The following is a 12,988-nucleotide window of genomic DNA, read 5'->3' on the forward strand; positions in this document are numbered from 1 at the left end:
TCAAATCAAATAAAGAATTATAAAATGTTTGAACATTTAATAAACAGTTTACATAACATTTACGTAATTATACATGTATTCAATGTACACAAAAAGTAATTTCCTGGGAAATATTTTTCAATATAAAGTTGTTTCATTTCCTCCAAAGTTAAAATTTCGTGTTTTCTTGATTTTATTGAAATTGAAAATTCGTTATTTTATGTTCGAATATTTCGTTAAAGTTATATTTTTAATAATTTCCAATTTTTCAAATTAATTGATCATAACATTAATTGTATATCTGATAGATATATGGTTTCTAAAATCAATACGCCAACTTGATGTTGGTACCTAAACCTACACATTTCCAATCTGAAACCTTATTAATCATAAGTCTGTGAGGTAGAAAAATTTATAAACTTATAATTTTATATTTTTTTTCATTTTTATAAATCAAAAAATTATTGTACAATACATATAATCATAAAAATGTTGCAAACATTCCTAAATAAATTTTTTTTCCTTAACTCCTTCAAGAATTATATATTCTATTATCTACAATTTATAATTATCTAATTCATCATAATTCGAAGAATCAAACGGACAAATTAATTTCATATCATTTCGAAAATCCAATCCAACTGATAAAGATCTCCAAAAACTCATTTTCCAATCGAACGATTCGTATTGCAATTTTCCCTTACAAGAATTTGTAGATTCTTATGGAAATCAAGTTGCTCGACATCGTAAACGATCGATCCATCACGTTTGACGAGATATTCGATTGTCGATTTCATTTCTTCGACGGTGATCGATAAAACGATGTGACACACGTAATCGTCGCATTGACTGTTGGTACCCAACCGATACTTGTCTCTTTCAACATTCATAGGTAGAGTATCCATCGGCCACTTGCACATGTCACTTTGCAGTCATCGATCCGCGATTATTTACGTGCTTCTCTAGACATCAGACACTGTCGATTATCCTCGACTCAGGTTGGCGGCCTAGGTGAATCGTATGCAGCACGCGGCCGCATTTTGTATGCGATGCATGCTCATCTGCATCTCGAAAGCAGAAAGTTACTAGTGCTTCTTTCGTGCTATAAACGTAGGATATACTTATACTTATAGTTATATATACAGTTTAAGATAACGAAACGTAGATGAATTTTAATCTGGATTTAGGATATTACTTTATTCTTCTTTGTTTTCCATTATCCTTTGGATTTCGATAGTGATTTTTTATTTTTCTTTTTATAGATCATATGTAAAATACAATTTACTTATAATGTAATTGAAAATAAATTTGAAAATGTGATTTAAAATATTTATGAAAAAGAATTTATTCAATAATACGCCTATAATTATTAACCATTGCAAATTATTACATATATAACTGATTATCTTCATTCTTCTTACTTCTATATTATGATATCCAAAGTTTTAATAAGGAAGATAATTAATTATGAAATTAATGGAAGAGATATTGAATACGAAATTCAATCAAGAATTAATAAATATCTAAAATGTGCATAAAATTAAGAAAATGAAGAAATTAAGAAGATGAAGGAAAATATTTTATAAAATCTTCAATAGAAAACATGTTTCTTTTTCTTTCAAGAATTGTACTTGTTATATATCATTGCACATTAATGTATATATCAACCTTTAAATCTAGATAATCTGATATGAATACATAATGAAGACAAGAACATAATGAAGAAATTCAAAGAATATTGCAGCAAACAAAGCTCAAACACTTTCTTCATAAATATTTAAGATACTTTTGATAATCGTAGAACTATAACTCTTGATTACTTATGATGATAATAGATCGTTTTAAGTAGCATGCAACGTTTAAAATTCCGTTTCATATCTCTTATTTCGTTGTTAATTTTTTATTCAAAATTACGCCCCTTGTTTTCTGAACATACCTAATTACAATTTTAACTGTCGATTCTTATCGACTCTTCTTGCCTTTTATCTGATGATAATATGATATATTGTATTATTCATGGATATCAACACTGTCTATCTTTACATCATTCGCTTTATAAAAGAATAAATGAGTTTTTTGTAATTATAATTTCTCAATTATATTTCATTAAAAAAAAACAGAAATAAATTACAAATAAATTACACTTGTAATTCGAATTCAGCAAAACACTTTAACTCGTAATCACATTTCATCCATCTCAATTTGTTCAAGAAATTAAGAAACAGTTAGTTGGAAAGTTCACTGAAGTTAATCGTTAATTGAATCAACTGTAGATCTTACTTCGATTCAATACTCGGAGGACATTTTGGTTAATTCTCCACGATAGTATTAAGTACCCTATTCCATTGGGTATATATGACCTTAGCTTACAAGACAAATATGAGACAATAGACGACATCAAAGCAAACCAGTTGGCACAAGCAATTCCAAGAGACGATTGAAAGTTTCAATTAGAATAATTGGCGAACTTGTGAAAAAGCTACCTCCTCACCGATTTCAATGATCTTCAAATATATCATTAAAGTTATTTAGAGCAATTCTTTTCTTATATATACTGTGAAAAATACTTTTGCTTATAACTCGAAAAGTCGTTATGAAAAAAAGTTGCAACAACATAATTCAAACTCGTTAAAATCATTGGAAAAGTATCTCTTCATCGAATTAATTTACTTAATTATATTTGCATAACGAGTATTGTAATAATTTGAAAGGAGAAATAATAAATTTACTTGCTTATTTGGAAAATTCGATTTCGAATACATGAATAATTTCAAAATCGTTGTTAATCATACCAGATAATAGAATAACTGATATTGCAACTATTTCATAATAAATTGGATAAAATGGATGTAATTCGGGATATCGAAATTATTAAATCATAAAACTAAAATATACTCGATTTAAATTGCTTGATTTAAAGATATTTAATTGTATTATAATTTTTTTCATGGCATTTACATCAAATGTAATATACGAAATGAAAGTGAATTAGTCTAAAATTATGGCGAATCTGATGATATCAATTAAAAATAATAAAATAGATTTTTGATAAAAATAAATTTAGAAAAAAGTATCTCAAAATATTAAATATTAATAGATTAAATATTAATCCAAACTCTTGTTTCTAATCTTAATTTTTAAATATTATTATTCTGTTTCAAATAATATAATAATCAAATATATCTGTCAAAAAATATTAACTGCAATTATCATTTTTAATCTCTGATAAAAAATTTACAATACTCGGGAAAGATGTCAAGGCGACAGTGATTACGAGAAAAGCTTGTGTAATTGGAAATGAGGGAAACGTTTAAACAAAACGTACAAATCAGGCTAAACCCGATACTTATGAACCAGGCATACGTTGTTCATATCGATCACAACAGGCTGTGCTTAAAATAATACATGTTTCTGTGTAGATTTAATGGGCGGTTTAGGTAGGTAAGTGCAGTAATTTAGACTACGATTCCATGACCATACCGCGAGCTCGTTAATTATTAGAGAACGATACCTATGGCCTATGGAACATATCGACACGTATTTTACATGTTGTGCATTTACATGCATCACATATTTTCCAGTTAAAATATATAATCAGATAAATAGGACATTCTCGAAGATACTTTTTCATTTAATATAATTAATATTGTCAAAAAATATGAAATGACTTTAAGTCATTTTTGACATTATTCATTGGTCCCAATGGAAATTTCTTAGAACAAAATGATTAACTAGGTTTTGAATAGTTTTGAGTACAGTTGTCTAGTCATCGGTTATGGTAAAAGTAGGTTAAGCAGATAGTGGAAGAATCGTGTTTCAACATTAATTCATAACCTGTGATTTGCATTTCATGGAAGTGTAATACCAATTCCAACGAGTCGTCGAGTAGAAAAACCTTGCTCTGAATGTAGTCTATGATTTGTTTCATTTATTCAACAACGAACATGGGCAAATTTTTGTTTAATCTACAATAAAATAGGTTTTCTTAATCTTTCGTGTCCATAATTCATTTACAATTAATTCCACTAATTTACATACTTTCATTTTAAACATAAACTAAACCGTAAACGCATCCATCCTCGAATCCATCCTCATCCCGATCCCCTTCGTAGCAGCAAATAAATCAAGTCCTCAAATTAACAACAATCGGTAAACAGGTTCCAAAGCGATCAACGTGAGACCAGAATCGGTACAACCGATTCAAGCCCTCGAAAATAGCAATTAGCACGGGCACAAAGATCCCTCCATCAAACAAGCCATCGAAGCAAAATCAACCGTCCTTCATGATCCGAGCAGGGAACACGGTCTATCGTCGCTCGATCCAAAATTCGAAGGACCAATTAGACGTGGGCACAGACGGTTTCGTTGATGGAGCAACGACGATCATGAGTGTACGCCACATCTGTATCCACTACAAAATCATCGGATTACAATGGTTGGATGCATCGTAATTACATAGTGTATTCACGGGTAGAATGGGGTGACAGTTTGAGGCGCAGGGAAGGCTGAGCGAAGCATACTCGGTGTAGAGATCGAGGTCGTCTTAACAGCCCCAGAGACAAGGTTGGCACATAGAATAATAGGGTTCGTCGGTGTGGCTGGGTTAGTCCCTGTTAGCAAGACCGAAGGTGCACAATGTATGCAAACACCGTCGCGCTACGGGATTCCCTGGAAATGCTCGAATTAATGCGCCTCCGTCCAATAGGGCGTGCTCTCCCACTCTTTGCAACCCCGTTTCGCGAATTGCCTTCAAAACTAACGATGACAAGACTATCAATTTTCCTTAACTAGCGTATTATGGATGGAAGTCTCTAAAGAAATATACTTTTTTGGAAATATTTTGCAAATATTCTCTATGATTTTTGAAATATTGCGAATCGATTAAAATACAACTTAACACTTAAGAATGAAAATAGGAATTTAGAATAAAGCTTCGTGAACTCGATAAGAAGATAGCTTTTGCAGCTTATTTACAGCTCAGACTTAGTACCATCAAATTGTATACTGTTCTACTTCTTGGAAGATCGATGGTGAAGTTGGATGAAGTAAAGATAGATTGTCATCAAGTCTTCAAACGCAAATGGATGGAACAAAGTCACTAAAATTGATAGAATTTATTTCGAAGAGAAAAAAAACTTTTTTCTTAATTTATGATACTTATTAAGATACTTATATATAATTAATAAATGTGAGATAATACTTACCTGACTTGATGTATGTAGGTTGAATTGAATAGACTTTAATGATTCGAATCCTTTCGTCGATATTGCAGTAAAATCAATAGATGTAAAATAAAATATATATCGTTAGAAAAATTGTAGAATTTTTTTGTATATTGCTAGTCGAATTATAAGATCTGTGTATGTAAAATTATGTCGTAAAAATTTAATCAAAGTAATCTTAAACACTCTGCAGTTATATATATAACTTTGAACAGTTATTTGGACTTAAATTTATAAATAATTAGACTAATATGAATTGAATATATTTATACGTGTATTTAATTATCACAGGGACGAGATTATCAGAAGTAAAAGAATATATTTATTTTTTATCCTTTGATTAATTATTTATTTAAAATATAATTAAGTATTTATTTAAAATATATTTATAGGTATTATACTTTCTTTTTTTTAAAAAAGTCATGCTTAAATAAAATATAAACTAAAAATATTTGTCAGCCAAAAATATCTTTTGACATTAAATAATCAATATGAATACTTACAAAGATTGATTGCCAATGTATTATTCAGATCTCGTATTTTCGCCTAACAATACGTGTTAAGAAAAACAGAATAGAAAAATGAAATAAATTGTTGAAACACAACAACACAAATGACAAATAAAATTTATATTGAAGCGCTATAATACATAAAAACATATCGATCGAATATCCAAATGACAATAATGCCAACAAAAAATGAATCGAAACGATACATCCAGCTTCGTTTAAGGCAAAAATTAGGCAAAATAATGTTTACACGATTCAATAAACAAAATATATCTCTATTAAGATTAAAATAATTCCAAACTAGAATATAAATTCGATTAAACATTAGATTATACTGAACAAAAAAAATTAATCATATTTTAATCATCGTTAAAATTGAGCCCGTTCTCGAACAGTACTATGGAATACTCAACTTAAAAAGCTGGCCAAAAAAAAATTTTCATATTAAGATTCTTATTTAAAGATCAAACACATACGTAAAAAAAAAAAAAAAAAAAAAAAAATAATAATAATAATAATAATAAAATTTTACCAGCAATTTTAAAATAATTTTAACACGATCAAATAGATTAAAACGCTGTTAACAAGTTATATAATAGTGTATCTTTGGATTATTTCCAAATGCATAATCGATTTCATCTTAAGCATACTTCCTACGTCCTTAAGAGTTTGAAAATTTGAATTTCGGCCAACTTCTTAAGCCAAACACTCCATCGTGTGATCCCACTTGGAGTAAAATTTTCATGGTACTTTCATCGTCGTGGATGCACCCCAAGATTTCCTTCACGTTCGGCATAGGGAACGTGATGGACACTGGACCGTGTAACGAGATTCGGCTCACGTGCGGCCGAAATTTCGGCTGTTCATTCCGTACGTTCTCTCCTCTCTTAAATAGAGAAGATCGGGAAAAGGTTCGGACAGGACGACAAGTGGGCGAGGCACTCGTTTCTGTAAAACAGATGAAACGTATTCTCTTTATTTCGTATGCCATCGAGTATTTATCTTACGTGACCGAACAATCCTCTCTCCCCTGACTTAACAACACGTGACTTTTTTAGCGAATGAAATTCGGACATCGGTTGTGACTATCCAACTAGGGCCAGGCTATCTCGCCTATTTACAATAGAATCTTTGTACAAAAACTAATCTCATATAAACAGTAAAATGTACGGATGATCCTGGGTTCTCGGTACATGAGCCGAGAACGAGGACGGGACATTCGATATCCCTCCACGTTACCACGTGTCGGGCGATTCGACGACGATCCACCGTCAAATTGGACCTCTCTCTTTATCGGGCACTCGGTTTCCATCCTCTTCGAAACCCGGTCTCTTCGTTTCATTCGCGAACGTGGCCGTACTCCGTTATAAAAATCTGCAGGTAGAAAAAGAACGGACAATCGAACGAGAACCCATCACGATCCGATACACTCCATCAAGCATCGAGTTCCTGTCTAATCATCGACGTTTCATTAACTCGTCGAGTATCCCGATATTCCACTTGTCCAATCTACACGACTAAAATCGCCTGTATGCTATTCCTCGTTCCCGTCACGACGACCCGGAAATTTCTCATCTCGCTTTCTCTTTTATTTCGTTACTTCTTCTTCTTCTTTTTCTTCTTCTTCTTTTCTTTCTTCTTATTTTTCCTTTCTTTGTACAACGTTTTTCGTAACGTAGAGTCGTCGACCTTAGGAAGACGCAACGCACGAGATTTCACGCGAGAATTCGAGAATTCCTCCCCTTTTGTGGGATTGGGGATTCCCGCGCAATTTGTAACTAGCTTCTCTTTGAGAGAACGCTCTCTGAGCCACTCGAGTCTCTCGACACGGCGAGACTTTGATCGCGAGATTTATATACAACTTTCTTGTATCCGATTCGAGCGCGTCACCACTTCCGGCTGATGGAACTTCCCCTGCGCGGAGACCGAGGAGGAGACCGGCCTCTGCGGCATCGATGACAAACCTTTGCCTGACCTCTGGAGGCTGTAGTACATCTGCAATCAATCGAACGTGTTCTTTGTTTTCAGCCAAATACTTCGCTTGTTCGTTAATAGCTTTGTATTTTCTCTTTTCTCTATTGATATGAGGATGATGTACTAAAAAATGATGATTTTAATATTGGAGAGAAGAGAAATTTTGACGAGTTAAGTTTTCTCAATTGTTAGAAGAGAACGACTTTAAAGTTGGAGGATGAATATGTATCGAGCTTTTCATCTTTTTATCTTTGATATATCTTGATATTGGATCAATATCAAAGTATTAAAATAAATATTATGTACATAAATTTATTAACAGTAAATATTTCCAATTTTTCACGCTTTATTTAATGATCCAAGAAAAAATGTTCAATGAAATGGGGCACATATAAAACATTATAAAACGATAAAATGGCACGTTTATCTTAGCAATAATAATAATGTAATTACGTGTTTGAATAGTTGTTCAGTTTGATATAGAAATTAGCGCTCAACCAGTTTACGATCCTGAGGAGACAGATTAATTATCCTCTCTTTAACGCTTTTCGAAGGATGTAAACATTTGCTAAAATTGAGTTTCAGTTAATTGCGTCGAGAACGTTAAACGCTTTACGAAAGGTTACCTCAAGTCCTTAGAGACTTTTCTGAAAGGTAAATGTGCTTTTTCCAACTTGTTTTTTCAATGTTAATTGAGTTTGCACATTTCCATATTGCGACAACGCCCTATATTTTCCTTTAATATATCAAAGATATTTCAAAACAGGTTTTAAATTGAAAATAAATAGATTCCATCTTGAATCATTATACGATTGAATCATTATTTATGAACTCATAGCAAGAAAATATACTTTTCTTTAAAATCGTATACTTTAAACTTATTAAATTATGATGAGATAAATTTTTTTACAAATTGCTTTAAAATCATGGCATATATTGTGTTAATTTTTTTTTTATTTCTTCTATATTTATATTTAAATTCATTAAAGTATTATAGACCAATACTTATGATTTTTCATTTTTTCAAACAGGCAAGACTTTATTGACTATCATTTAATTAGAAGTTAATAATTTCTATTAACTTCTATTAATAATAGAAATATTAAAATTCAAAACATTTACCATTTTCATTCCATCTTTCATTTTTGCACAAATATCTTTATTTTCTTCTATTTTATCTTACCTTTTATCCTATTCTTTTACATTTATCTTAATTTTTATTTATTCTCCTCCAAAATAAAATTCCTTTCTATTTCTCTATTTATTTTATTCTTTATTTTTTCCCTCTCTTCTCTATTTTAAATTGGGTAGCAATCAATCTCTCAATTTAGATTCCTCGAAGAGCAAATAAGAATTTTAAACCATTCATCGATAGAATTTTACATTAGACGAATTCGGAACAATTCTTAAAAATCACACAAAATTCTTCACGTCTAAATTCCATTATTCATCCATCATTAATCGTTAACGTAATCAATTTTGTAAATGCCCGTATTTTCATGATCAATAATCATATCTGTCCGCACATGTTGATAAACCCTGCGTCTAAACGCAAAATTACTTACACTCTATTAATTCAACGGTATAGCGTACCATCAACATTGTTCTCTCGCTTAATTGGACATACAGCCCGATAGATTCCCATCAGAATTACACTGACCACCGTTACAAACCGCATTAACGATACAAATTACACCTTCCACCGCTCGCGTATATAATTTTCACACTGAAAAAAATATCAGCTTATCTTAAAACAACCATAATCTACATAATCTATATATCGCGGGATCGAAAACTGCATAAACTGTTCGCACGGAAAATAACCAAAACTTTCGATTTACGATACCAGCCAGCGCGAAATGTTCAACGAATGAGAGAGAAAGAGAGACAATGAGCGAGCTCGAGAACGAGAGACAGACAGATAAATAGAAAGAGAGAGAGAGAAAATGGAAAAAAGGAGGACAGTAAATGCAAATGCATCGATACTTGTGAAAATTGCAAATTCGGAATTAATAATGGAACAGCCAATGGGGTTGGAACGCGAGCTACACCCGAAAATAATCGAGAACCGCGGCTGGGTTATGTGATTCCGTGAAAAACAAAAAAAAAAAAAGGAAAAAACACCACTCGTGGAAAACGAAAACATCCAGGGGGAGGGAATACCAGGGGCTGTTTAATGAACAAAGGCTGCGGCGGTCTCGGTTTTCGAAATCGGTATTAAAATTATTCAGACGTTTAATGGAACGCGACCAGTTGTCGTTGGGAAAGGAAAGGAAGTCGAGTTACGCGCGCATCGGGACTGGCCCTCTCGAATTATCGAGGAAACTTCGACGTAATTAAACTCGCAGATAACCCAAGGCTTCGCTAAACCGGAAAAGTTAAAGTGGAAGACTGGCGTATATTAAAGCGAGCCGATCCCTCCACTTCTTGGCTCGTGTCCCGGGATCCCCTCTCTCCCCTCCTCCTCCTCTTCTTCGAAACTTCGAATATTTTAAAACAACCTTGTCGGTTTGGTTACGCGGGGCGGAGGGGGGAGGAATAGGGAGAGGGACAGAGATTGGCCACGATAAAGAAGAGGAATCGCGTCGACGAGGGGAGGATCGATTGTATTGCTTCCTCGGGTAAAAAAAAAAAAGAGAGGGAGGAGGGAGGGGGAGGGAAGAGAGAATCTCCCTGTTGAATATTGTATCACGTTTCATCGATCGGCCGGTTCGGTAATTCGCTCGTTTCTCCTACAAACTTTCACCCCCTACCCCCCTTCTTCCGTGGCCAGGGAAAGCGTTAATTGCTTCTCATTAATCAAACGGCTTCGACTAAATACACTCTATTAGATATCGGCGAAAGAAAAAAAAGAGGGGATCCCCGATTAAATTTACAGACCTTAATGAGTTTATGGGACTAATTGTCCTATCCCGCTTGAGGATGATTTATGTGGCCGCGGTGTCGATCGATTAGTTCCGGTTCCGGGATATCCTGATCTCGTTTTTTTCCTTTTCCCGAGAGAATGCGAAATCGTGGAAAGTTTCGTGGTTGAAAGGAAGCGGAGAAAAGAGCGATAAATCCGGATGATCTAGTGGATTCTTCTACTTTTGTTTCTGTTTGCTTACCTTCGAATTCCTTTTGGAACGTCAATCATGGTGACTCGTGAATTTGTTGATTCTGGGGAGGGAAGGTAATTCTCTCTATCTGATAGTATTTTTCTTTCTCTCTCTCTTTCTCTCTCTCTCTCTCTTTTCGAAGAATTCGATGGAATTTCATTAATATCTGAATTTTCAATGAAATTCGATACGTCACGATTGTAAAGTTAATATTTGGAATTCGGGGAAAGCTTTGAAATATGTCCATTTCCATTTCTATGAAATATTTAACTTCTCTTTCGGATTGATGATGTAAATATGAGCCATCGAGAGTCAAATTAATTTTATACGGAATTATTTCGATTCTTGATGAAACGAAATATTATTATTCTTTTCTGAAAATTTAAAAAAATTCAAGGAAAAACTTTCGTTTATTTTATCAAACACGTTGCATAATTATATAAATGGCCTTATTTTGTCATGCTTTTCGTATATGTGTAATTTCAAATTTTCCCACCCACGTAATATATTATACCGGTGATAAATTGCCTCGCTTTAACTGAACAAAGCTGTATCTGTAAAAAAGTTGGAGCAGAATTTCACGCGACAAAAATAAATGGGTTTGAATTGCGCGTGACTTGGTGCGTTTAAAAATTTCATGGTCGCTTCTATTTTTCTTTTTTATACGGAGCCGTCTACTTTTTTGTATTCTCACCAATTTATATCTGGCTCGTGTATAATATATTTGCAGTTACGCCCCCAATTATACGAAAAATGCATACAAATTTTTACTTTCAGAGAAAAGAATGATTGGAAGAACTCACGTTTTGCTTGTTTCGTTGATTGTAATCGTCCATTGCCATCTGCTTGAAGTCAGCCATGGTGGGTGGATTGCTGTACGTATTCGATTGGGATATGTGATTTTGGGGATAATTTATGGTCGGCGTTGGCAGACAGTCGCTCAACAACGAGTCAGGTGGTAGATCCAGACCGTGTTGCACGATCGGCCTTTTCTCTGGCGAGATCGCCTCGTCCATGACACGATCCTTCTTTCTCCGTTGCGGAGGCGTCTTATATATCGGAGTGTACGTTAGAGGTCTTCTCTCTGCGAACAGATTCGAACGAAACCGTATAAAGTTGCGTGTACGTTAAGCAGATTAGTCGATTAAATCTAGACAAGAGTTTAGTCCCCGTGCACGGTACAATACGTACAACAAGAGAGAAGAGCTCCAGGAAAAATTGTGCTTCCACGATGGAAGCATTTTTCTTATTTTTAATAGGGACGAATGGATAATTTGAATATTCATTTGTGAATTTATATGAATTTTAATATGAAAATTTCACTTCCTGTAATATAATATATTTGATTATAACGGAGTTGATTATCCAAACATAGATTAAAATTTAAAGTTTGGTTAGTCGAATAATCGATTATATATAGAATATAGAATATGAATGCCAGAATGAATATGCCTTAATTATTAGTTCAAATAATCGATATTTTATTGTATATCTATAAAGTGTAGAACATCTTTTATTTATCGAAATGAAATTTTATTATTATCCGAACTAGCGTCGATGATTCTAATTATACGAATGTTTACTGTGAATGAAAACAAAAGACGTAATAGTCATAACATATTGCGTGATTTCAAAAATAAGCTAAATGTATTTGATTGAATCCATTTTGTATGTAAACATAAAGTTGGATTATTTGAACGAAAAGTCGCAAGTAGCAAGAAAAATATTTGGCAGATTTATATAAATGGAATTCTGTTATATTTATATTTTGAAAGAATCGAAGAGTAAAATTTGATTCAATTTATCATTTACAAATTATATAGTCAAATCATATAAAATGATTTTAATTTCTAAAAAATCTTATCGAAAATATATATAGTACTTTTAAATTTGCAAAAATATTACATACGTTTTTTATAAATAAAATCTAAATGATTTATTTATTTTCTCAAAGTAAGTACATATTACTTACAATAAATTAATATTCATCCTATTGCTTATTCCGATCATATCAAAGTCTTTCTTAAAAATTACGAAAGAAACAAATTACACTAAAAGTTATGCTATGCGATTCAGCTTCGAATTCAATCTGAAATAATGGACGTTCATTGAACCAAAGAAATTCAAACAATTCGAATGGATCAAAGAATTATTATTACAAGGGATCGAAGAATTAATCTGTAATTTGAAGTGAAATGATATTTTC

General features: G+C 32.6%; 1 protein-coding gene across 6 annotated transcripts in view; it reads right to left on the reverse strand.

Annotated features, from left to right (window-relative positions):
- Window positions 1-5,766: 5,766 nt before the first annotated feature.
- The window catches only part of LOC122719527 (hemicentin-2-like), a 317,917-nt gene continuing 310,695 nt past the window's right edge, over window positions 5,767-12,988 (reverse strand). For 4 of the 6 annotated variants that reach the window (XM_043945433.1, XM_043945435.1, XM_043945431.1 and 1 more), the window contains 2 exons: window positions 11,586-11,866; window positions 5,767-7,705 (listed from right to left, as the gene is read on the reverse strand). In XM_043945433.1, coding sequence (XP_043801368.1) covers window positions 7,562-7,705; window positions 11,586-11,866 — 425 coding nt within the window. In that variant the 3' untranslated portion in view covers window positions 5,767-7,561. Of the gene's footprint in view, window positions 7,706-10,564; window positions 11,157-11,585; window positions 11,867-12,988 lie in introns of all 6 variants that reach the window. The other 2 variants (XR_006347635.1, XM_043945432.1) reach the window with 2 other exon arrangements.

Source organism: Apis laboriosa, unplaced genomic scaffold, assembly GCF_014066325.1.
Source record: "Apis laboriosa isolate Shangri-la unplaced genomic scaffold, ASM1406632v1 scaffold81_cov154, whole genome shotgun sequence".
NCBI lineage: Eukaryota > Metazoa > Arthropoda > Insecta > Hymenoptera > Apidae > Apis > Apis laboriosa.